At 47.7% G+C, this 24,801-nt stretch overlaps 1 protein-coding gene across 8 annotated transcripts in view; it reads right to left on the bottom strand.

Annotated features, from left to right (window-relative positions):
* NEO1 (neogenin 1) overlaps positions 1–24,801 on the bottom strand; it is a 174,846-nt gene that overhangs the window by 29,557 nt on the left and 120,488 nt on the right. For 4 of the 8 annotated variants that reach the window (XM_030955349.1, XM_030955356.1, XM_030955350.1 and 1 more), the window contains exons 8-14: positions 17,775–17,994; positions 12,600–12,754; positions 11,776–11,924; positions 10,171–10,309; positions 5,249–5,298; positions 4,544–4,688; positions 1,919–2,029 (exon numbers count right to left, since the gene is read on the bottom strand). In XM_030955349.1, coding sequence (XP_030811209.1) covers positions 1,919–2,029; positions 4,544–4,688; positions 5,249–5,298; positions 10,171–10,309; positions 11,776–11,924; positions 12,600–12,754; positions 17,775–17,994 — 969 coding nt within the window. The remainder of the gene's footprint in view (positions 1–1,918; positions 2,030–4,543; positions 4,689–5,248; positions 5,299–10,170; positions 10,310–11,775; positions 11,925–12,599; positions 12,755–17,774; positions 17,995–24,801) is intronic. The other 4 variants (XM_030955352.1, XM_030955357.1, XM_030955354.1 and 1 more) reach the window with 2 other exon arrangements.

Here is a 24,801-nt window from a genome sequence, read left to right as displayed (position 1 = left end):
CCAGAGGTGACATTTCCACTGCACTGGGGACAAACTCTGTACAACTGCTCAACACCTCCTGCTCTGCACTCAGGGGGAACCTGCTCCAAATCCAGTGTGGAATTGTAACACTCCTGCTCCCCTTTACATCCATGGGACTCCTCTGGGAATTCTTTTCTATTTAAACTCAAAAAGCAGCCATGGAATCAAAAGAAATGATGCCTCATGTGTCTGTTGAACCCAAGAAATGCAAGATGAGCTGTGAATGCATTTGCATGTGTTAAAATTATTCACATGAGCTTTCTAAAGAAAGAAACCCAAGAAACACAGTGTGTGCACACAAAGATCTCACAGGTGTGTGCAGAGTTATATGAGTATCATGTTATGTTGTCTTAAATGTCAATTTTTATTACTTTATTCAAGGGAAAGAATGTGTAGAAAGTCAGATTTCCTGCAATGGAGGTGAAAAAAATTTAAATGACAAAGCTAACAGAGAAGGAAAAAGTTATTTTTCTTCTTCCTCCTTCTGCCCTGTTGAAATTTAAATTTAATCCTGGTGCTGTCCTCTGGCAAAGTGTTGCTAACTCCAGTTCAGGGACACTTCCAGTGCCCTGTGAGATGCTCATGTACAGAGCTCTGCCCACTGTGGGGACCTGGCAGCTCCGAGGGTGTGTCACATCCACTGAGGGCCAACAGACACATGGATCAAGGAATTCCCACTCCCCACATCCCTGAACTGCTCTGTTCACACCAGAGGAGCAGCAGAAGGACCAGGATTAAGCTGAGCATCAGCTTTGCCCAGACAGAGATGGGAGAAGGGTTTTCCAGGCTGCTGAAGGATCCTGCAGCAGCAGAGAGCAAATCTTGACCCATTTCCATTACTGCACCTCCCAGCTGCCAGGATGGCAGAGCTGCTCTGACACAGCACACAAATCCATGGGCTTGCTGGAGCAGACCTTCTGTTGAGGAGAACCCTTTAGAGCACATGCAAAGAGCTTTGGAATATCCCATTTAATGCTCCAACAAGCTCAGGAACCTTTCTGCCATCATCAGAATTTTCAATGTAATTATTCTAAGACCCACAACTCCAATAGAATTTATATTTAATACCTACAACAGAATTTCTGATGGGAGATGTGGTGCAGAAAATATAGAAAATATAATTCATCTCCCTTTTCTTCTGTGCAAAATGGGTTACTGTGGGTCAAAGGAAGCACAGCACCAACATGAGGGTAAGACTGCAAAGGGCTGAGGCTGAGAATGTTTTCAATGATTTCTTTCCTACCGTGACATCTCATTGTCACTATGAATGAGCATTAACATACAGCTCTAGGAAGCAGAGTTCCATTTCAAGCCACCTTATTGACTTGGTGAGAATTTTCTGTTAAGACAGAAATTGATGTCAACCCTAAATAAACCCCACTGTACACCTAGAACAGAAGTGAAAACACAGAGGTTTGCTGTTCAGAGGCAGCCAGATGTCAGTGAAATGAAGTGGATGGATCCCCCATTTTTCAGTGAAATGAAGGGGCTGGATCCCCCATTTTTCAAGGAAATGAAGTGGATGGATTCCCCATTTTTCAGTGAAATGAAATGAATGGATCCCCCATTTTTCAGTGAAATGAACTGAATGGATCCCCCATTTTTCAGGGAAATGAAGTTAATGGATCCCTCATTTTTCAGAGAAATGAAATGAATGGGTTCCCCATTTTTCAGAGAAATGAAGTTAATGGGTTCCCCATTTTTCAGTGAAATGAAGTTAATGGGTTTCCCTATTTTTCAGGGAAATTAAGTGAATAGATCCCCCATTTTTCAGTGAAATTAAGTGGATGGATCCCCCATTTTTCAGGGAAATTAAGTGAATGGATCCCCCATTTTTCAGGGAAATGAAGTGAATGGGTTCCCCACGTTGCTGTCCCCGCCCAGGGCTCTCTCTCACCGTCCAGGTCGCTCTCGAAGGTCTCAGCTGACACCCAGTCGGTGGCGGGGCCGGTGCCGTTGACGGTCATGGCGGCCACGCGGAAGCTGTACTCGGTGCCTCGCTCCAAACCTGCAGGGTGGGCAATTCCACAGAGCCATCAGGAGAGGAACTCCCACAGCTCCATCAGGACAGGGATTCCCACAGATCCTACAGGTCCCACAGCTCCATCAGCCTGGCAATTCCCACAGATCCCATAGGCCAGCAATTCCCACAGATCTTACAGCTCCATCAGGATAGGAATCCCTACAGCTCCATCGGGAGAGCAATTCCCACAGATCCATCAGGAGAGCAATTCCCACAGATCCATCAGGACAGCAATTCCCAGTCTACAGCTCCATCGTAGGTCTACACTCTCGGGAGCAATTCACAGTTAGGAGAGATTCCCAATCCAACTCAGCAATTCCCACAGATCCCAGGGATCCCACAGGTCCATCAGCCTGGCAATTCCCACAGCTCCATCAGCCCAGCAATTCCCACAGCTCCTACAGATCCTACAGATCCATCAGGACAGAAATTCCCACAAATCCTACAGATCCCATAGTTCCATCAGCCCAGCAATTCCCACAGGTCCATCAGGACAGGGATTCCCACAGCTCCCAGAGCCCAGCAATTCCCAGAGATCCTACAGATCCCACAGCTCCATCAGCCCAGCAATTCCCATAGCTCCACCATCTTGGCAATTCCCACAGATCCCAGTTAAATCCCAGAACTATGGATAACCCAGCCTTCCACTGCCACTGCCCCCCAGCATCAGTGCTGGAAGGGACAGGGAGGGCCTGCTGGCGGCCAGGCCTTAACTCTGGTAATTAGTTTAATGAATTCGTTTTAAGAACAGGAACACTGCCACCACCACCAAACCTGAGGGTGGCACAGAGGCTGCAGGTGAGCAAACTCACACACCTGATTAATGCATGTAAGAGTCTGTACTAAAAAATCAGAGCACTGTGAAAAGGCACTCTAAATTTGGTATATTGAACCTTTCCAGCAGGTTTTGTTGCTGGCAGAAATATCCTGGAATTACAGGAATATCTCAATTCTGTGAGAAAACTGAGTCTTGCTAAGTCACAGCTGGAGCTGCTGAGAAAAAATCAGAGTATCTTGTTAGAAACTCTTCCAGAATCTCCCAGTTTCTTCTCTTTTGATCAAGTATTCATTTACAGGGATTTTAAAGAGGAACACAATGTAGTGCTGCTCCTGCTCTCATGCACTGCTTGTTCTGTGGCTCTGGTAGCAACACGTGACTGACACTAAGTGAGGGACTAGCCTGGATTTTTAAGTGTACAAAAGGATGAAAGGCATTCCCTCTAGAACATTCCCTGGACATGAGGTGGGATATTGAAGCGATGCCCGAGGTCAGCTGTTCCCAGGGCTCAGAGCTGGGCCCAGGTGCCTGTGCCAACCCTGCCCAGCCCCTGCTCCTCTGCCCTCCTCCTCCTCACCTTCATCCCTGGCATTTGGGCACAAAATGCCCAGTCACTTTCTCCAGGCCTTTTATAAACATTTTATAAGGAATCATCCAGTCCACTTAGCAAATCCATGGCCAAATCAGGGCTAGCAATCAGGTCTCCAGGCCCCAGGCACCACCTGCAGCCCACAGAACTCCTTTGGGAGCTGCTTCTGTTTGTCTTCCAAGGCAGGAACCCAATGAGATCCTGTCCTTGAGTCCCCTAAACACAACCAGGGACCCCAGGGAGGACATAACCCCACAGGAACCGAATGGGATCCTGTCCCTGAGACCCCAAACACAGCCAGGGAGGACAGGACCCCACAGAAATCCAACAGGATCCTGACCCTGAGCCCCCTAAGCACAGCCAGGGAGGACAGGACCCCATAAGGAACCCAATGGAATCCTGTCCCTGAGCCCCTAAACACACCCAGAGAGGAAAGGGCACTGTAGGAACCCAAGGGGATCGTGTCCCTGAGCCCCCTAAACACAACCAGGGACCCCTGGGGAGCACAGGTCCCTGTAGGAACCCTAATGGAATCCTGTCTCTGAGTCCCTTAAACACAGCCAGGGACCCCAGGGAGGACAGAACCCCACAGGAACCCAATGGGATCCTGTCCCTGAGCCCCTAAACACAACCAGGGAGGACAGGTCCCTGTAGGAACCCTATGGAATCCTATCCCTGACGCCCTAAACACAGCCAGGCACCCCTGGGGAGCACAGGACCCTGTAGGAAGCCAATGGGATCCTGTCACTGAGCCCCCTAAACACAACCAGGGACCTGTAGAGAGGACAGGACCCCACAGGAACCCAATGGGATCCTGTCCTTGAGCTCACTAAACACAGCCAGGGAGAACAAGACACCACAGAATCCTAATGGAATCCTGTCCCTGAGCCCCTCACACACAGCCAGGGACCCCAGGGAGGACAGGACCCCACAGGAACCCAAAGGAATCCTGTCTCTGAGCGCCCCCAAACACAACCAGGGAGGACAAGACCCCACAGAAACCCTATGGGATCCTGTCCCTGAGCCCACTAAACACAACCAAGGATGTCAGGACTCCACAGAAACCCAATGGGATCCTGTCCCTGAGCCCCCCAGCCATAACCAGGTGCCCCAGGGGGCAGGGGCTGCTCACCCTCGATGAGCTGGGAGAGCTGGGTGCCCGCCACGCTCTCGGTGACGTCGCTCTTGCGGGCCACTCTGCGGTAGCGGATTTTGTACCCCGTGATCTGCCCGCTCTGGGTCCCGGCAGGAGGGGGCTGCCACTGCAGCAGGATGCTCTGGGAAAGGCAGCACAGGCAGGTGTTGGGGAAAAAAGTCTTTAGGAAAGCTTTAAAAATAATCTCCACATGCAATTCCAAAGGTCTAATGGCCAAATATTTCATTTTCTCAAGGGCCCAAGGCACTCCAGAAGCGTTTCTGTGTGTGCCCATGCTGCAAACAACGAGCAGGGATTCCAGCTCTGATCCTTCCAGCCTCATTAAATCCCTCCCATCATTAGCACTGTCAGTGCATCCCATCACAGCCCACAGCTGGACTGCAGCTCCTCCAAGCCCCACATTCAGATATTCTCCATAAAGATATTCAGAAATATATTCTCCATTCAGATATTCTCCATAAAGATATTCATTTATTCTCCATAAAGATATTCAGAAATATATTCTCCATTCAGATATTCTCCATAAAGATATTCAGAAATATCAGAATGTTCTCCCTAAAGAGCTCAAAAGCTGCATGGGAGGAAAAAAAGACCCAAAGCAGCTCCAAAATGTGGCCAATCTAAGACCTCCCCCCCAACCCTTTATTTACCCATTGCCAGCAGGAAATGCTCCAAGCTTACCTTGGAATTCCGGACCTCCAGCGTTAGATTCTGGGGTGGAGCACTGGGGACTGGAAACATTAAAGGAATTACAACCCCAAAACTTTCAAATATTGCATTTCCACACCCAACTACTCTCTGCTCTCATTTGCTATGGAACTACAAACCATTCTGGTTTAAGCAGCAGATAAAGGAACTACCAGTCCTTCCACAGGTTCTTTTTGACACAGTGAATGGCTGAGGAGGGTTCTGTATTTTCATCCTGAAGAAAAAACTCTTTATTTAGGTCTTTATTTTCACATCTATCTAAATAAAATGTGGTTTATATTTAAAAGCACTTCTCAAACTCTCAGAGAAAGTATTCCATCCAGGTTTTTCCCAAGGTAAATCTTTCCTGAACACACTGCTTGATTAGGGGAACCCACATTTACATTTCTGACCTGGGTTTTGTTATCCTGATTTTGTGTAACAGGAAACCTCTGAGTCCCTGGGGCCCTGTGACAGTGAGGAGGTGAAGGGCATCTCAGACACTGGGGCTGCCTTTGAACTCCCACTCTTTGCCTGTTCTTTACTCACTCCCCATGGCAGTGAAATCCAGGCAAAAAGGGAGTGCAAGAAAAACCCTGGGAGCAGGGAATTCCTTGTGGCTCCACAGATGGCAGAGCTGAGGCTTCCCTGGCAGGAAGGGGAGGCTCCAGGGAAGAACAAGGATGGGTAAGGAGCACAGGGATAAAGAGGGATGAGGACTGCTCCAGCCTGCAGAATTCATTTTCCAAATAGCTCAGCCCAGCCACAGTAACATGCCAGGGAACCCCCCCCAAGGGCATGAAGTGCAAGAAGAGTTTGTAAAGGATGGGGTGAAACCTCCCTCACCCACCCCCCCATGGCAGAAATGGAGAGGAGCAGGATTTGCCTTCCCTTGCCAGCCCAGCCTGAAATCACCACACCTGAGGGTGGAGAGCTAGGGGCCTGACAGCAGCACAGTGGAGAGGAGAGGACACAAAACCAAGCTTGCTTTGCTCCTCCAGTGCCACCCCTGCCATGGCAGGGACACCTCCTGCTACCCCAGGCTGCTCCAAGCTCCGTCCAGCCTGGCCTGGGACACTGCAGGGGTCCAGGGGCAGGCACAGCTGCTCTGGAAAGGCATCTCCTGGAGGGGGACAGCACATGGAGAGCAGCCTGAGGAGCACCAGGACATGCTGATGGCTCAGGGACTGTGAGGGAAGGGCCTCAATCAGGCTCTGAGACTCCGAGTCCACTCCCAGCTGTAATCCCTGATCAGGAATTCCAGGAGAGGAGAAGCAATCCTCAGGAGCAGCACATAAACCTGGGTTCAAATGGTAATACCTGCAGAGTTATCCCTGCAACAAGGCTCTGGAACAGATTAGGAGCAAAAACCTACATAAAAATGCAGATGCTTTGTTAAATCAGGGCTAAAGGAAGCTTAGGGAGAAATCCCTGCAGGGAACATGGAGATTGCTCCTGGACAGCACAACAGGAAAACATGGGAGGAAAATGTGCATCATTTTAGAAGGATCTGAAAGCTTGCCAGGGTTATGAGACTGTAAGAAGCAAGATGACATCCTTCAGAGAGCTTTAGAAAGTCAGGACCTATAGGTTAAGTGTGAAAACTGAAGCTGGAGAAGAAAGAACTCCGGGAAAACTTTAGAATGATATTGTAACTAATAATAAATTCTTCAAACAACCAAGGAGCTGGCAGCCCTTTAGAGAAATCAGTGAGCAAATGGTCAGGTAGGGCAGAAAAAGACAAAGGTAAAGCCACCCAAGTCTGTCCTTGCATTGGTAGTGAGGGGAAGGGAAAGGAGAGGTTTCCTTGACACCCTTCCAAAGGATTCCCAAAGGTCTCTCCAACTGAAGTGTCAGTGGAAGGGATTATGGAAGAGTCAGACACAGGGAACAGCAACCTCTTGCCAGGCTTATCCACACAGGAATTCTCAAGGAACTGAAGAATGAAACAGCTGCAAGACTTCTGTAACCTCTCCCAGTTTATTTTGATACCAGAGGTGGCAAAGTGGTGCCAGCTTTAAAATGGAACAACTCAAACTCCACCTGCTGGGTCAGAAACTTCCACCAAATCAACCAAAGTAACAAAACAGCATGAAATTGAGAAAGCAGGAGATAGAGTAAGGATTTCTCTGTCTTTCAAGGGAAGTCCCTTCACTTTTAAGCAATGAGGGGATGGGAGGGAAGTGCTCATTGTAAAAAAGTCCAGAGCAAGAAGAAGGGGGGAGATGAGCTGGGGAGATCCCAGGGGGTGATCCTGTGGTGAAGAACTGCACAAAGACCTCAGGCTGATTCCTCTTGGTGCTCAGAAGAGCCCAAAAAGCTCCTCAAATGCAAGTAATGCCTCACTTACACCTTTGGTACCATTGCAGTCCTCTCTACCTGAGTTTTTAAAATAAGGGAGAAAAGGAACCTGGAGAAAAGTTCAGGAAAGGGCATTAAAGGTTGAGTCAGCTTCCACAGGAGAAATGGAATCCTGTGTCTTTGGAATCTGAAAAATGGATGAACCAGGGAGAGCATGGCAAAGAACCACAGAATGAGGAGTGGGACAGAGGAATAATCAGTGTAATTCCTCCTTCAGGAGCACAGCCCCAGGCAACAAGGGACCCAAACACAGAGCAGGGGCAGAACAGACAGAAAGGGGGGATTTTTATCTGTAGAACCTTTGCCCACTTGATGTTGAGGATAAAAGCTGGTGTGGGTTCAAGGAGATGCTGACAGGGTCTCAAGGAAGAGGAACTGAATTAGCAAATACCCAGAAAACACTGCCAAGTGAGGAAGTGCCCCAGAAACAAACCTGGACCCAGAGAGAGTTTAGGACAGTATTCCCCTCTGCTCCTGGGCACTCCTGGGGAGAGGATCCAGGCTCTGCTCCCTTTCCTTCTGAGAGTTCTTCTATATAAACTTCTCTCTAACAGATACAAGTTATCACTAACTCTGCTCACTCTGCAGTTGCTCATGCATCTCTGTTTGCTCACATCACCTCTTTATCTGCCTTATAAAAATACTGACCTCACATCCTGCTCTCACCACTCTGTGCAATGGATTGAACAATACCTGTGCTGCAGAGCAAGCACAGGAACACAATTAAAATAAAAGCACTCCAAAACCAAGAGTCTGCTTATATGTGAGAGAACTTAGAAAATAATTTGAAGTTGGTGCCTTCAGTGTATTTTTTTTTTCTGTCCACACTCAATGTAGGCTCAATAGCCCATGAAATAAATGGCTGATGTTGGAATGAAGGACACCATTGTTCTGGAATCACAATCCCAGACCCTTCTGCAGGTGTAGCAATTTTCCTTCAGTCAATTCTAGAAGGCCTCCAGGGGGATTCTGACCCTGAACAGCCACGTGCAACAACAACCAAACCCCATAAAAGTCTGGTTAAAGATTCACTTGTCGGAAATTGCCAGATAATGAAGCCACATTTCTCTTCACCCAGAAAAGCAAGGCACAACTTCCTAAGAATATTTCTGAGATTCACATTCTCTGAACCTCAGAGAAAGAAAATACAATTCTTATCTCATTTACTGCTCCTGTGTTGTTCACAAGTGGAATGCATGGTGGAAGACTGTTTACCTGAAGGGAACTGATAACTGGATTCTGGTGTGAGTGTTTTGATTCATTGGCCAATTGAATGCAGGTGTGTGTGCCAGGACTGTCAGCTGACAGTCATGAGATGCTGAGCAGTTGAGTGCTTGGCAGAATCACTTTAGATGTAATGTAATATAGAATAGAATAATACAGTATAATGTGGTATTTGCTGGGTCCCCAGGACGAAGGAGGAATTGAGAAATCTGACTCCATGTTCTCAGAAGGCTAATTTATTATTTTATGTACTGATATTATATTAAAGAATGCTATACTAAACTCTACTGAAGAATAGAGAAAGGATACAGACAGAAGGTTACAAAGAATGATAATAAAAACTTGTGACTGCTTTCAGAGTCCTTACACAGCTGGATGGTGATTGGTCATTAAGTTAAAACAATTCACATGAAACCAATCAAACAACCACTTGTTGGATAAACAATCTCCAACCACATTCCAAAGCAGCAAAACAGAGAGAAGCAATCAGATAATTATTGTTTTCATTCTTCTCTGAGGCTTCTCAGCTCCCCAGGAGAAGAAATCCTGGTGAAGGGATTTTTCAGAAAATATGACAGTGACAGTATAATAAAATAATTAATTAGCCTTCTGATAAGATGGAGTCCCCTGTCAGAACCCAGGAAATTCCTCTGACTGCCCTGGAGGACTCGAGACCCTGACAGGGAGCTCGGAGACCTTGGCACAGAGCCCAAGACCCCTGTGCCTTTGATCTTGACCCACGGAAAAACAATTACCAACTTTTATATGAAGAATTACAAGTCAAAAGAGTTTAGGTAGAATGATAGTGAATTTATCACAGGGTGAAAAAATAGATTTTTGGGGTTTTTTAAATGGGAGCTCAGGGGGCAAGATGGAGGAAACTGGGCATGTCCAGTCTTTCTCCTTCTTCTTCTTGGCCTCCATCTTATGCTGTGATGCTGGCACTTTTGGATTGGTTTAGAGCAGAAGCTCACTGTCTAACATGGGTGATAGGTATTGGGAAGTTATGGTCAATAATGTACATGTAGATTGTAGTATAAAAATAACACCAGCGTGCCTCAACCTGACCTGCCAGACAGTCCTCAGCAGGCCAGAGAAAGAATGCTATAGATAAGAAACAATAAACAACCTTGAGAATGAGAACACAAAAATCCTGACTCCTTCTTTGATGCAGGCTGGGAAAAAGAAGCTTGTACGTATCTCAGATTCACTCTGAGCAGCAGAGATTCTGAGAGTCCCCCTCATCATTTCTCCTGGACGTTGGACAAAAACATCCCTGCTAAGATAACTGCTGGAAACCCCCAGAATGCCAAGAAGTGGAGCAGCCTCACCGTCTGACAGGGTGCGCACCACGACGTCGTGGGTGGAGACGCCGGGGCCGTGCTTGTTGTAGGCGACCACGCGGAAGCTGTACTCGGTGAACTTCTTCAGCCCTGTCACCGTGTGTGACAGCCCTGCCACGTCCACATCCTGTCCCCAACAACACCCCCAGCAAGATCAGCTCAGTCTGCTCATGCCCAGGTTTTGGGTTTTATATTTTTCTGATTCTGCGCTGCTTTAGTGTGTGGGTCTGGGCTTCGTGTTAGGGGATGGTGAGCTCTGTGCACAGAGCAGGGAGACAAAACAATTCCTGGTCTACCTGGGGACCAAGGACCCAAAATCTCAGCCCCAAGGGCATAAACAGCATGGACTGAAGAGAAAAAAACAAGAAGGATGGGACTTCATGGGCTAAAGCTATAACTGGACAATTAACTCCAATATGCAAATGGGCCAAAATTTATAAAAGTGACAGACCCCATGACCGGTTGTCCATTTTGGGTTGTGCTGCCCAAGGTGGATCTATTGAGGCCTCTTAATAAATCCCTACTTTATTCTTTAGCTCCATCTAATCTCTGTTTTAGGTCAGCCTTTACAAGGCATCATAAAGTTCCTGCACAACCCACGGCAGGAGTGACACCTCCGTGTCACCTTCAGGCACAGCCTGGACTTGGGAGGATGCCAGCTCTGAGTTTCCAGGAGAAAACTCTCTCTGTCCTATTTAAATCCTAACATGGACACTGGTCCTGGACATGAAAAGGAATCTGGAAATGCTCAAAACCATCATAATATGGTTTATATGTATTATCACTGTAATAATATTACAACAACAACAACAATAATAATATAATAAATAATAATATATAATAATATATAACATTATCACTATATTAGTGATATATCTATATATATAGTGATATATCTATATATATAGAGAGAGATATTGATACATATAATAGATATAGAGGGGTGCAGACTTACAAAGGGCAACAACCCTATTCAAAAACTGATGTAAAAAAATATTTAAAAGCTGAGAAGAATATTCTTCCCTTTGCTTTTTAAAGCTGGAATGATACTGATATGCAATCAGATGGGAACATGGCTGGGATTAATCCTCATTATTCTCAGGTGGCAGCCCATACTTTTACAGAACACATCGAATGCTTCGGTAGAATACTATGAAAATTAAATTAATTGGATGCTCTGCAATATCAAAATCAATCACTGGGTCCAAGAATTCAAAAAAGTTTGGATTAGGGATCATGCCAAAATCAGTATTTAGCCTGAACTGCTAAAGCCCAGCCCATAACTCTGTGCAAACATCTTTAATATCATCTGCACCAGAACAAGTCAATAATGACATGGCTGCTCTCTGCCCTCTCCTCTCATGGTATGATGGAATTCCCCAAGAGCTACTTGATGTTAACAAATCAAAACTGGACATCACCAATAAAATGAGTTTCATTCCCAACCCAGACACAAACATTTCACATTGAAATTCTGATTTTACGTGTTCCCTCATCTGAGGCTAAAGCATTCAGTCTGTTAGGAAAGCAGACCCTCCCCAAGGTGTGTGCAGCCCTTCAGGGCAGTTTGAGTGGGTGCAGCAGGCCCTGTACCTGCTCTGTGTGCTGTCCCTTCTCCATGTAGTAGAGTTTGTAGTTCTGGATGTCCCCATTGCCCGAGAGCGGCGTCTCCCAGGTGACAGTGACGCTGGTGGGGGAGCTGGAGAAGGCGCGGATGTTGGGAGCAGGGCCGGGCAGCTGGACTGCAACACAAGGGGAACCCTGTTAGTCCTGAGCCTGGGCTGCCCAGCCTGGCCAGCACCCCAGGAAAAGGGAGGACTTTCCTATTGTGACATTCCACATGGATCCACTGCAGGGTGGAACCAAATTTCCAAAGGAGCTCCTGCTCCCTGAGTCCCTTTTGTCTAGAATGACCCTCACAAGTGACTTGGCATTTGCTTGAAGTTTTCTCTTTTTCACTTAATGACCATTAACTGAAAAAGACAAAACTTCAGGCAAATGCCAAGTAATAGGAAGAAGTATTCCTGTTAGAACAGTTTAGAGAATTTAGCAAGATGTTGAGAGCAGGGCCGGGCAGCTGGACTGCAACACAAGGGGGAACTGCGTTAGTCCTGAGCCTGGGCTGTCCAGCCTGGCCAGCACCCCAGGAAAAGGGGGGATTTTCCCATTGTGATACTCCACATGGATCCACTGCAGGGTGGAAAGTGGGACCAAATTTCCAAACGTCCTATCAGTTCTTAATGCTGACAATAAATCCCACAATCCCATCAACACAGAAAATCTTTGGAAACTGTGATCCGCAAGTACAACTTTTAAAAAGCATGAAGATTCTGGGAAAGGTTGTGAACGGGGAGAATAAAGAAATCCAATCAGTATCAATGCCAAGTGAGGAGAACTCCGGGGACATCCTGGCTCACCCTCGGGCTGCGTTGCCACCTTGAGCGGTGCCGAGCTCTCGCCGGGGCCGTGCCGGTTCTGGGCCACCACCCGGAACACATAAACTGTCTCTGGCATCAGGCTCTGGATCATCACCTGCGTCTCTCCAGGACGACTCGTGTTTTCCACACGTTCCCTTTGGGAAACACAAGGGTTGGGCACAGACACCAGCACTGATTAGTAAATGAGGAGTAGCTGCTCCTGTCCCATCTGAACGTAGCCAGTGTGTAAATGGTGTGGGATTTCCACTGTGCTCCCTGCACAACACCACGAGCGTGTGCCACAAGTGCTGCTGACAAACTGCTCCCAATTCTGCAACTTCCCTTTGCACAAAAGCGAATGCACTGAAGGAACAGAATAAATTACACTTGACACCCACAAACTCGGAGTGGTTTCTTTGTTATCCCCGTGACAGCAAGTGATAATTCACAGTGACAGTTTATCCTACAGCTCAGGAGCCAGCACAGAAACTATTTTAGCAGCAGGCACAGTCTGGCGAGATTTAGGGCATTCCTGTTAATATTGTGGGGCTGCTTTTGGGGATTTTTCAAAGGAGCTGCTTTAACATATTCTTCTACCTCCAGCCTTGCCTCAGCTCCTTGCTGATATTTGAATTTGTTCAGAACACCCAGGGCACAGCCATGGCACTGACACTGCTTCCACACAGAGTGGAGGTGAAGTGAAGATTCCCACCTCCAGCACCTCCTGGAGGCAGATCCAGGGCAGCAGACCCCACAGAAGGAGCACTCTTGGCATGGGAAGGGGTATCTCTTCCAGGCCAGCACGCTGTGAGCTGGAAGCTCTGACCCAGCTGGCAGCACACAGGTCATGTGTGGGGCACCTGGAGGGGCATTGCTGCTGCTCAGTGACCTCCAGCCAACCCTGGCACCGGAACCCCCTGGGGAACGAGGCCTCTGCCAACCACCATCCAGGAAACTCCAGCTGCTCTTATCAGGGATTGAGGGCAAGATTAGGAGATCAATCATTAAACCTTCATTTCAAGGCACTGCCCTGCAGCTGAGCTGCTCGGGGCTGTGTCTGGGTAACGCTGTCTGTCCATCCGTCCTTCCTTGGGAGGGAGCTCCCTGGGAATGCCAAGAACTCCAAAAGGAGCAAGCAGGAACTTCCCACTGAGTAAATGGAGGGAACTGTGCCTGCTCTGAGCACCATGCAGCCCCTCTGGGCTGCCAGGCTCCCCATGGGACAGGGACGGGCAGGGACAGGCTGGCCTTAGCCTGTTAAAGCATTTCTGACACAGAACTCCAGCAGAACCATCCCAGACTCCTCTTCCTCTCTTTCCAGCCACTCTGCTTCAGTTTTTATCAGGGAAATAGGATCCCAAATCTCCCTTTTTTTTTTTTTTTTTTTTACATCCACTGGTGTGGTTGATTGAGCAGAACCTGGCTGAAAACATTCTGAAATCCCTGTTGGTTCCTGCACTATTAAACTGTATCTATAGAGGGGAACAATGCACTCTCTGTAACTAAATACCTATTTACATCCTTTTTCTAGAATGTTCCCCTTCATAAGCTCAGCTAAAATGGCACTGCATAAACAGCTTCATTTATTTCAGCTTTTTATTAATTTTCATTGCTAATTTTTCCACTTTGAGCACAACATTTTCTTGAAAACACGTTTCCAAGTGGAGCCTCCTTTAGACATGCTGTAGCTACAAGGATGGGATCTGAGAGCCCAGCCTAAGTGCCAATGGATTCACAGCTGTGAGGTAACATCCAGCTCCCATTAACATGCAAAATATAGCATTTTCTGTCTCAAGTGCAAGTGCACTCCCTGATTTGATCTAAGAAAAAATGGTAATCAGCAAACTAAGGTTATTATTTAAAATTAGGAAAAAAAAATTATTTTACTGGAAAGACACAACAGCCACCAAAAATAAATAGACATGTCACAGTATTGCAGATTTTCAGTAATAACCAGGGATGTGGCTTCACAACAGCTTGGTAAAAATAGGGAGAGATTAATCTAATTAAGTGCTGAGTGAATCTTTCCTTTATGGCTGTTCCTGGGGAGCCTGGAGCACCTTTCCCAACGTGCTCAGGTTGGGATAACAGCACCAAGCAGATGGGTCCAGAATAACTGCAGTACCCTGCAGATGCTTACAACTGCTCCATGGCTCCACTCTAATCCCCAATTCAGGAGCTTTGGGAGCTCCAGGTTCACAGAACTCTCAAGCACCCATGGAAGAGCCTTCAGTGCAACCTGGAGTTTGGCTGGAGGTGCCAAGGTGAAAGCTGCACTTATATCTAAAAAAGCATCTTTGGGGAGCTGTTAGGGAGTGGATATTGTGTGTGCCAGCTGTGGGGCCTGGCAGGGAGCTCCAGAGGCATTCTGAGTGTGATTACACATAATTAAGCTCCATTTGCTGTGTCTGAAGCACACCACAGTTAACTGTGAATTCAGCAGTGTTTCAACATCCCACATGTGTAATTTACTACCTCAGACCAGCAATGTGCCATTTTTATTCTTTTAATGTGCCATTACTTCTTTTTTTTTTTTTTTTTTTGTCCAAATCTTGAAGTCTGGGGTTCTTCTGCCTGAGTGCTTATCCAAAGTTCCCCAGAATCTGAAATTTTCATTCCCTTTCCAGGGGAACTGCCTTAAGTGTGGAGTAAATAAATACCTGGGGATGAAATAACCCTGCAGCTGTGTGAGACAGGAACTTCCACCTGATCAGATTCCCCCAGGTCCCCAGGGGGTGTGACAGGAGCCACCCCCTCATTCCCACCTCCCTGCTTCCAGGGGAGCCTCATGATGGCACCAGGCCAGGGTGGGACAAGTCACAGCTGGTGACACTGGGCAGCCCCTGAAGCAGAAATGTCCCCTCCATTGCTGCCTCCTCCCTTTGCAATGCTCCTCTTGGAATACAGAACAGGCTGGGTTAGAAATGAAAAGTGATCCAGTGCCACCCCCTGCCATGGCAGGGATACCTGCCACTGTCCCAGGCTGCTCCAAGCCCCATCCAGCCTGGCCTTGGGCACTGCCAGGGCTGCAGGGGCAGCCACAGCTGCTCTGGGCACCCTGTGCCAGGGTGGCACCTCCCAGGGAACAATTCCTAATTCCCAATATCCCATCCATCCCTGCCCTCTGGCAGTGGAAGCCATTCCCTGTGTGCTGTCCCTCCATCCCTTGTCCCCAGTCCCTGTCCAGCTCTCCTGGAGCCCCTTCAGGCCCTGCCAGGGGCTCTGAGCTCTCCCCAGAGCCTTCTCTGCTCCAGGTGAGCACCCCCAGCTCTGCCAGCCTGGCTCCAGAGCAGAGGGGCTCCACCCTCAGAGCATCTCCATGGCCTCCTCTGGGCTCTCTCCAGCAGCTCAGTGTCCTCCCTGTGCTGGCCCCAGGGCTGGGGCAGCTCTGCAGGTGGGGTCTCACCTGAGGGGGCAGTGGGGCACAATCCCCCCTCAAATAAGTCCAAGGGGCAGAGGTGAGGAGGCACTGCCACGGTCCTGGGTCTCCCCCCCTGAACACTGAAGGGAGCTCAGCCAGCAGAGGCCAAGGCAGCTGGAATTTCAGACCCTCAGAGGATTTGGGTGTTCCTGAACACTTCCCACTGTCCCAGAGCTTGGCCTGGAGCACCTTGGATATCACCAAATTAAGGGAGTAACAGAAAAACAACATTTGTGAGGCAAATAAAAAGTTACAAATTGCCTCAGTTAATTGCCATGAGCCTGGACAAGATGTCTATGCACAGGATTGAGGAAGAGTAGGAATTCCCCTCTGGAGTGTTTTCTGTTCCAAATGACTTTGTGTCTCACACTCTCATCAATAAAGTGAACAGATAATTTTCCCTTGAGTAATAAATCTGATAAGCTAATCTGCAATTAATTAAGCATTGCTCCAAATGAATGTTCACTTCAGCTTCCTCAAACTTATCACCATTTGAAACTGTAATTCTGAGCAGTAGATGCCATCAGGAAGGAGAAGGGGTAGATTGATATCATCCACTGGGATAATCCATCACAAGTGGTGATTGTGAGGCATTCCCTACATTACCAACGCCCCCCACACAGCTGTCCCTGGGTCAGGGGGGATTTGCAGGGGGTTTGAAGCCTGATGTGCCTCTGGCTCCCAGCGTGGCTTCCAGGGGATGTTCCTGTGCTCCCTGAGGAGCTGTGACACTCCTGCTGCTCTGTCCCCAACAGGCTGCTGAGGGCAGGTGGCAGCTCTTGGAAGGTTTGCAGCCAATCCAACCATGCTCAAGGACTGCCTGTGCAACTCCTCCAGGAGTGTGAAACTCCTCCAAGAGTGTGAAACTCCTCCACTGCCTGTGCAGCTCCTCCAGGAGTGTGCAACTCCTCCAGGAGTGTGAAACTGCCTGGGCAGCTCTTCCAGCAGTGTGCAGCTCCTCCACTGCCCTTGCAGCTCCCCCAGGAGTGTGAAACTCTTCCAGGAGTGTCTAACTCCTCTAGGAGTGTGCAACTCCTTCACTGCCTGTGCAACTCCTCCAGGAGTGTGAAACTCCCCCAGAAGTGTGCAACTCCTCCAGGGGTGTGCAGCTCTTCTAGGAGTGTGAAAATTCCTCCACTGCCTGTGCAACTCTTCCACTACCTGTGCATCACACTTTCACACTCCTCCAGGAGTGTGAAACTCCTCCAGGAGTGTGCAAATTCCTCCACTGCCTGTGCAGCTCCTCTAGAAGTGTGCAACTCCCCCAGGAGTGTGCAGCTCCTCCACTGCCTGTGCAAGTCCTCCAGGAGTGTGCAGCTCCTCCAGTGTGTGAAACTCTTCCAGTGTGTGAAACTCCCCCAGGAGTGTGCAACTCCTCCACTGTCTGTGAAACTCCTCCAGGAGTGTGAAACTGCTCCACTGCCTGTGCAACTCTTCCACTGCCTGTGCAACTCCTCCAGGAGTGTGCAACTCCTCCAGTGTGTGAAACTCCCCAAGGAGTATGAAGCTCCTCCAGTGCCTGTGCAACTCCTCCAGGGGTGTGAAACTCCTCCAGTGCCTGTGCAACTCCTCCAGGGGTGTAACTCCTCCAGGGGTGTGAAACTCCTCCAGTGCCCCAAGAAGTGTGAAACTCCTCCAGTGCCTGTGCAACTCCTCCCTCCAGGAGGCTCGGGAAGGAGGCAGAAGAACACCACCCCTCCACCTCAGGCTGTGGCAGCCAAGCCCAGGAGAGCCCCTCCCCAGGGGATGATTACCTGTTGATGCCCTCCTTGGTGTAGAAGATGGAGTAGGTGAGGTTGTCCCCGTGCGGGTCGGAGGCGGGCGGGCGCCAGGTGAGCCGGATGAAGCGGGTGGACACCAGGGTGGCCACGACGTCCCGCGGGGCCGAGGGCAGGGGTCCCGCTGGGGCTGCTGCTAGATGGTCATTAGTGGCACTGGTCAGTGAAGTGGGAGGTAATGTTGGGATGGCAACATCTTGGCATGTGCAAACATTGGGGAATATGAAGGGCAAACATCACCACGGGTTAAAAAAAAAAAAAAAAAAAAAAGAGAACAGAAGAAAAAAAAACGTAAAAGAAATAAACAAAACCACGATGGGAAACAGAAGAAAATGAACACACAAAAAAGGCCATTAAACTGAAGGCTGACATGCAGGCAGAGGTAACTACTGACCACTAATGGGGAGTACAGGACACGGCACTGTCAGGCAAGCAGACCAAATCTCCACTGTAATGGAAGTGGCAGGGGAGGGAAGGGTGGAACTGGGGGTAAAATAAACCTGAGGAGAATTACCAGCAGCAAACCACAGTGTCATTGCTTTGGAGCACATGTGTGACAGTAAACCCCAACCTCTGGTTATTACTCAAATGCACACCCAGACCCCACTTCCTACTGTAGCTCATTAACATGCACAATTCATTGACATGGTTCTCAATCATAACAAAATGACAGATGAAAACACAGAATTCCTTTCAGTGCAAACTCATCCAGTCAAACCCTGCAGTCCTGCCCTGGTTGGGTTCTGCTGCTGCCCATGGCACTGGAGCTACAGCCCTTTTTCCACTGTTTTCCTGCCATCTTCCTCGGTCCCACAGCCCCCATTTCATCATTTTACAGTGACTCTAACAAGCAGAAACAGCTGTTGCTCTGGATTACACCCACACTCTCCAAACTTTTAGCCTCAGTCATGTCTTCCTATGTTGCTACTCCAAGGCAGGATAAATCCAGGGATTATTGCATTAAAAGGATGCTGATTTAACAGCACAAGCTGAACCATAGGAAGAGCCACTCTCTCCAAATCCTATTAAAGCAATCCAGCCAGTAAATGTAACAGTGAGATTCTGAGCAGCTGGACCCCAATTACCTCTGAGTATTCCAAGCAGCACAATTAGTAACAAACCCCCAAAGCTCAGGGTACATGGAATTTTTCTGCATTCTGAACTATTTACCAAGCTTAAACCACCTGATGACATTTTCCACATGGGAACCCATGCTGCCAAATACATTTATTTCTTCATTAATTATGGAAACTAACTAAAATTGCTCTGCTTTTACCCAGAAAGAAATTCAGGACTAGAAAGCTTGTTGAGCTTTGAGCTGCAGCATCTCCACCAGAACATGTGGATTTGTGTTCTGATACACAATGAGAAAACCTCCCAGAAAACCTGACTAAAGGAGAAAATGTTGTCTGAATGACCAAACCTTCAGGGAAAAACACTGAGGAGTCTGATTTTAAATTGTCAAAGCCCCTTGTCAACCCAAGCATCAGCTTGGGAGAACTCTTCAATTGGCAGAACTCTCATTTTTCCTGTTCTGTTTCCTGGGCAGGTCCTGACACAGACCTAAGAAGTACCCATGGATTTCATCAGATTTGTACAAAGAAACACCAGCCTGTGGGCAGAACTGGAGACAGATCCCAGAGCCAGGACCATTTTGGTATTCCAAATGCACATCACAGAGACACACACTCCAGGGTACCTCCTTAATTATCCCTTCCACACTTTAATAGCTAAAGATCCCAATTAAGTGCTCTCCAGCAGCCCCTCCTGATCAATACATGACACCATTAATTTCACATTCATTGCAAAATCTATTTTTATCTAAACCCCCTTTTTTTATGTCCCATCATTGGATTTCTTGCAGGAATGCACCACTTTCAGCTCCTCTGGCCTCAGAAGGATCCCATTCCCCAGGGAGTCCCTTGCTGCTGCAGATCACTCAGGAGAGCCCAGGATGGGGCCAGGGGATCTTCCCAAAGCATCTCCCTGCTCCTGAATGACATTCCAGGGCTGAGCCAGTATCACACCAGGCTTTCCCTGTGTTTAAATCCCAGCCCTTGCCATCAGCTCCCTTGGACTGGAGACCCTCACTGCACCTGACCAGCTCCTTCCTCAGTGCTCCCACTGAGCAACAAGGGATGGAACTGCCTGGTGCTCATTGCTTTCAGCACCGTTCCCACTGTCCTGCTTGATTTCCAATCCACTTCAATTTCCAATCACTCATACTTGGGTTTCTCTAACCTGTCTGTCAGGTGATCTGCTTCAAATTACATGGTTTTGATGCAAAATCCACCCCTTACCTATCATTAAAATTCCTTCCATTGAGTTGAAGTGGAATATTTTTTAAATTCATCTGCTTCATCTAAACCCCATCCCCACACATTTGTGTGTTTTTCTTCCCAGATCATGAAATGGATCCATCTTTTGTGCAGTGATGTGCACACAGAGCTGAGGGGTCTGGGAGAGCTGCCAGGATTTCCCAGAGAACAGACACCCAGTTCCAGCCTGGTGCAGGGCTCAGAGCAGGAACGTTCCTCCCCACGGCATCACAGGAGAGCACTCACAGACAACAAAACATCATGATGCCTGAAAAACCAGCTGAGACCCAGAGAGAGCAGCAAGGACCTGAAACCCCCCAGGCCTAGAACTGCACTTCAACACTCCTGGGGCTGCCAGGAGCTGGGGGAGGTACCCCAAAGATTTAGGGATTTCCTTCTTTTTTCCCCTGTGTTTTCTACAAATGCCTCAAGTGCTGTTACAAAGGCTTCATCCCCAGCTGGGTGAGCAGAGCTCAGCACTCAGAGCTGTGTTAATGAGTAATTACACCCCAATTAGCTCCAACACCAATCAGGGAATGGCTTTGTCCTTTCCAGCTTTCAGCACTATGGAAGAAGCAACTCAAATCTCTTCTAACATCTCTATCACTTCTTAAACAGTAACTCCAGCTCTGGGCTGTTCTCTGCAGTTATTCCTACACAGTTTTCATGAATCTCATTTTTTAAAAGCACATTCAGCAAGTGACTTGTGCTTTGCACCACAATTTATCTCCTGCTGTGGAGGAACTGGAACCAGAGGGATGCTGGAACTCCTGGAGCACAACTCCAGGCAGCAGAGTTCCACCCCTGGCCATTGCAGCAATTCCCAGCCACATCAGAAGCAGAACTTTAAACTTTGTCCTAGAAATTATTTTCCCCATGGAAATGGTTTTCCCCACGTCCTCCAGCATTCCAAGGCACAGGAATGTGTTTGTGCTGCTCAGGTGTGACACCAACAGAGCCAGCCAAGGCAGCCCCAGAGGAATCCCAGGGATGCAGGGTGAGGATTCAGCTGCTGATCCTCAAGCCCTTCTATCAAGCTGCCCTTCCCAGGGCTCCTTCTGAGCTGATATCAAATTCTACAACTCTTTTATCAAAATACTTTGCAGGGTGTGCAAACAGCCACAAGGATTTGGACTGGAATCAATCAGTAACAAGTTTTAAACTGCCCCAGCACTGGGCTGGTGACATCCAAGAGGTGAAGGTGTCCATGGGGTGGGTGTGACCCCACATTTTCATCTTGCAGGAAAACCATGGGTAAAAAAGAGAGGGAGCCTGCCCAGAGAGCTGCTCCACCAGCCAGGGGGCCCAGGAGATCTTTTCTAAACAACCCAGCCACACCTGAAAACCACTCACTGAACCCTCTGGCTGTTATGAAATCACTGGAAATACTTTCCATGCTGTGTTCAGATTTCCCTTTTCCTGCCTTCCCCCTGCTGGCATATCCAGGTTTCCTCCTGTTTGGCAACAACATTCCAGTGATGCCATCAGCTCCACACGAAGTGGGGACAGGAATGTTATCTGCTCCAGCCTTATCTGAACCTCTAGGGACACTCCAGTCCCCTGGGTGCCCACCTGGCAGTGCCACCACCTGTGTTACCATGATATTTTCTGGAAATTCCAAGCCTTTGCCCAGGATTTTTCTCCTGAGAAGCTGAGAAGCCTCAGAAAAGAATGAAACCAATAATTATCTGATTGATTTGGAATGTGGTCTGGAGGTTGCTTACCAACAGGTGAATGTTTGATTGGTTCCATGTGAATTGTGTTGATTTAATGACCAATCACCATCAGCTGTGTCAGACTCTGAGCCTGTCATGAGTTTTTATTATCATTCTTTTCTAGCCTTCTGATGGATCCTTTTCTCTATTGCTTTAGTATAGCTTTAGTATAGCATTCATAATATCATATCATATCATAATGGAATGGAATGGAATGGAATGGAATGGAATGGAATGGAATAGAATAGAATAGAATAGAATAGAATAGAATAGAATAGAATAGAATAGAATAGAATAGAATAATAAATCAGCCTTCTGAGAACCCCAAATTCAACTCTCACCCTGTTGAACAGACCCTCCCCTACCAATATCCCTCATTTTCCTCATAAATGAAATGGAGATTCTTCCTTATTTATTCCTCTATGCTGACAAGTTTAGCTCAGAGCAGGTAAAATGCCTTATTTTAAATTCTTAATTGCCTTAGATAAATTTACATCACCACTGGGAGTGAGAGCTGTTATTTACTCTTCACTCAATGCACAAATTGAGTGCAAAAAATTCCCCAAAAATCCAGAACAAGCAAGTGTCTAACTGGCACTCAGTGATTCTGATTTTTAGGCATTCATTTGGTTCTGTTTCACATCGTGAACGGGCACTGCTGGGTGCTCAATAAACTGGGATATATAAAAACAGTGATAAACACATTCTGACTGAGAGCCTGTGTTTTAAAGGAAGTCATAAAACCCCTCCTGATAACAAGCCCTCCTCCCATTCCCCTTTCAGCATGAAATGCTTTGGTGTAGAGGAAACAATTGGATTTTTTCCTGTCTCATAAAACAGCCCTTAAAGAGGCGGGACAGCCCCGCTGACGCATTCCAGGAAAGGCAGCAGGAACCCCCCGGCTCCAGCCCCAGCCCAGAGCTCCAGGGCAGGATGGAAAGGGGAAAAAGCCCTGCAGGGAGTTCAGTCATGAGACTCAGGTTATTAAAAAAAGGGAAATAAGCCAAACACACCTCACCTGTCCCCAGGGAGTGCAAAACGGCTTTGAAACACGTTTTGTCATTGGAAAGAAATTCAAACCATAATACATGTTGTAAAATGATGGGTATGACCTTCAAATTCAGTAGTGAAGATTCAATTATTTAAAGAATTAAATATTTTTTAACAGCTACTCCTTAAGAAAAAAGAATCAAAAACCCCATACAAAACCCACATACAGAACCTGAGGCAGAAAAACTGCCTGGAAGTGTCCCCAAAAAACCCTGGTCAGAGTTTCCTCTTACTGTGAATATTCATCAATTGAACTCCTCTGAAGAATTAAAAAAAATGTCTTGAGATCAGCAGAGCCTGCAAGAGTGTTCTGCAATCTGACTTTAATAATGGCAGCAGAGCTGTGACTTTATTCTCAAATAACTGAGCTCTGTTCAAGCACAGCCCTCGAGGAGCAGTGACAGACAAAACCCCATGTTCTGTGCAAAGGATTCAGCTCTGCACAGCCACTGGCACACCTGAAGAGCTCAAGATGCTTCTGAAGTTCCCCTGGGTCCTACCAAAAACTCCTCTGGTGCCCTTGGGCACATCCCATCCCATCCCATCCCATCCCATCCCTTCCCTTCCCTTCCCTTCCCTTCCCTTCCCTTCCCTTCCCTTCCCTTCCCTTCCCACAGGGATGTTCAGCTGGCACTCCCAAGGGAAGGGGTCACACAGTGCTGGGAGCTCTGGGGATGCCCCAAAAATCCCCAATAATCCCAAAAATGCCCCCTAAGCCTGCAGGCAGACAGTGCAGGAATTGCTGCTGTGCTGGCAGAGCAGGATCAGGACACCCCTGGCAGTGCCAAGGCCAGGCTGGATGGGTTTGGAGCACCCTGGGATGCTGGAAGGTCTCCCTGCCATGGGATGGGCTTTAAGGTCCCTCCAGCCCAAACCACCCCGAGATTCCATGACCATGCCACAACTATTTCAGGATGTATTTTCCAAGGAACACCACAGTAAGAGCCTGAAGTGAAAGAAAGGAACCCAGCAAACACAAATCCTGCTGCTGCTCCCACATCACTGATAAGCCTGACTTTCATCTGCACTGCCATGCTCCTCCAAGTGCCTCTGGACAGTCCCTGTCCCTGTGTGGGACACTGCAGGGGCACAGGGGCTGTAGCTCAGTGTCACCCTACATTGTGGCACTCACATTCTCTGAACATGATCCCTTCACCCAGGGTTTTTATGCTGAAAGGCAGAGAGAGGCCTCAGAGAAAAGGGAAAACAATTCTTATCTCATTGCTTCTCCTGTGCTGTGCTCATGTGCAATGTGTTTGGGGATTGTTTATCACAGGTGATTGTTCCATTGGGTTCTGCTGTGAGTTGTTTTCACTCTTTGGCCAATCAGGGCCAAGCTGTGTCAGACTCTGGAGAGAGTCAGGAGTTTTCATTATTATCTTTTTAGCATTCAGTAAGTATCCTTTCTGTATTCTTTAGTCTAGTATAGTATTCTTTAATATTATATAGTATAATAATTCTTTAATATAATGTAGAATCATAAAGTAACAAATTCACCTTCTGACTGTTGGAACCCAGGAAATTCCTCTGGCTGCCCTGGAGGACTCGAGTCCCTGCCCAGGGGGCTCACAGACCTTGGCACAGAGCCCAAGACCCCTGTGCCTTTGATTTAGCCCTTAGAAAAAACAATTACCAACCTTAGATGAAGAATTACGAGCCACAGAAGTTTAAGGAGAATGATAGTGAATTTATCACAGGGTGAAAAATAGATTTTTGAAGTTTTTAGAATGGGGGTTCAGGGGGCAAGATGGAGGAATCGGGGTGTGTCCAGCCTTTCTCCTTCTTCTTCTTGGCCTCCATCTTCTGCTGTGATGTTGGCACTTTTGGATTGGTCTAGAGTAGAAGCTCACTGTCTAACATGGGTGATAGGTATTGGGAAGTTATGGTAAATATTGTACACGTAGTTTTTAGTATAAAAAG

This window comes from Camarhynchus parvulus, chromosome 10 (genome assembly GCF_901933205.1).
Source record: "Camarhynchus parvulus chromosome 10, STF_HiC, whole genome shotgun sequence".
Taxonomy (NCBI): domain Eukaryota; kingdom Metazoa; phylum Chordata; class Aves; order Passeriformes; family Thraupidae; genus Camarhynchus; species Camarhynchus parvulus.
Note: the sequence above shows the minus strand (reverse complement) of the source record. Positions and strands in the feature narration are given on the sequence as shown.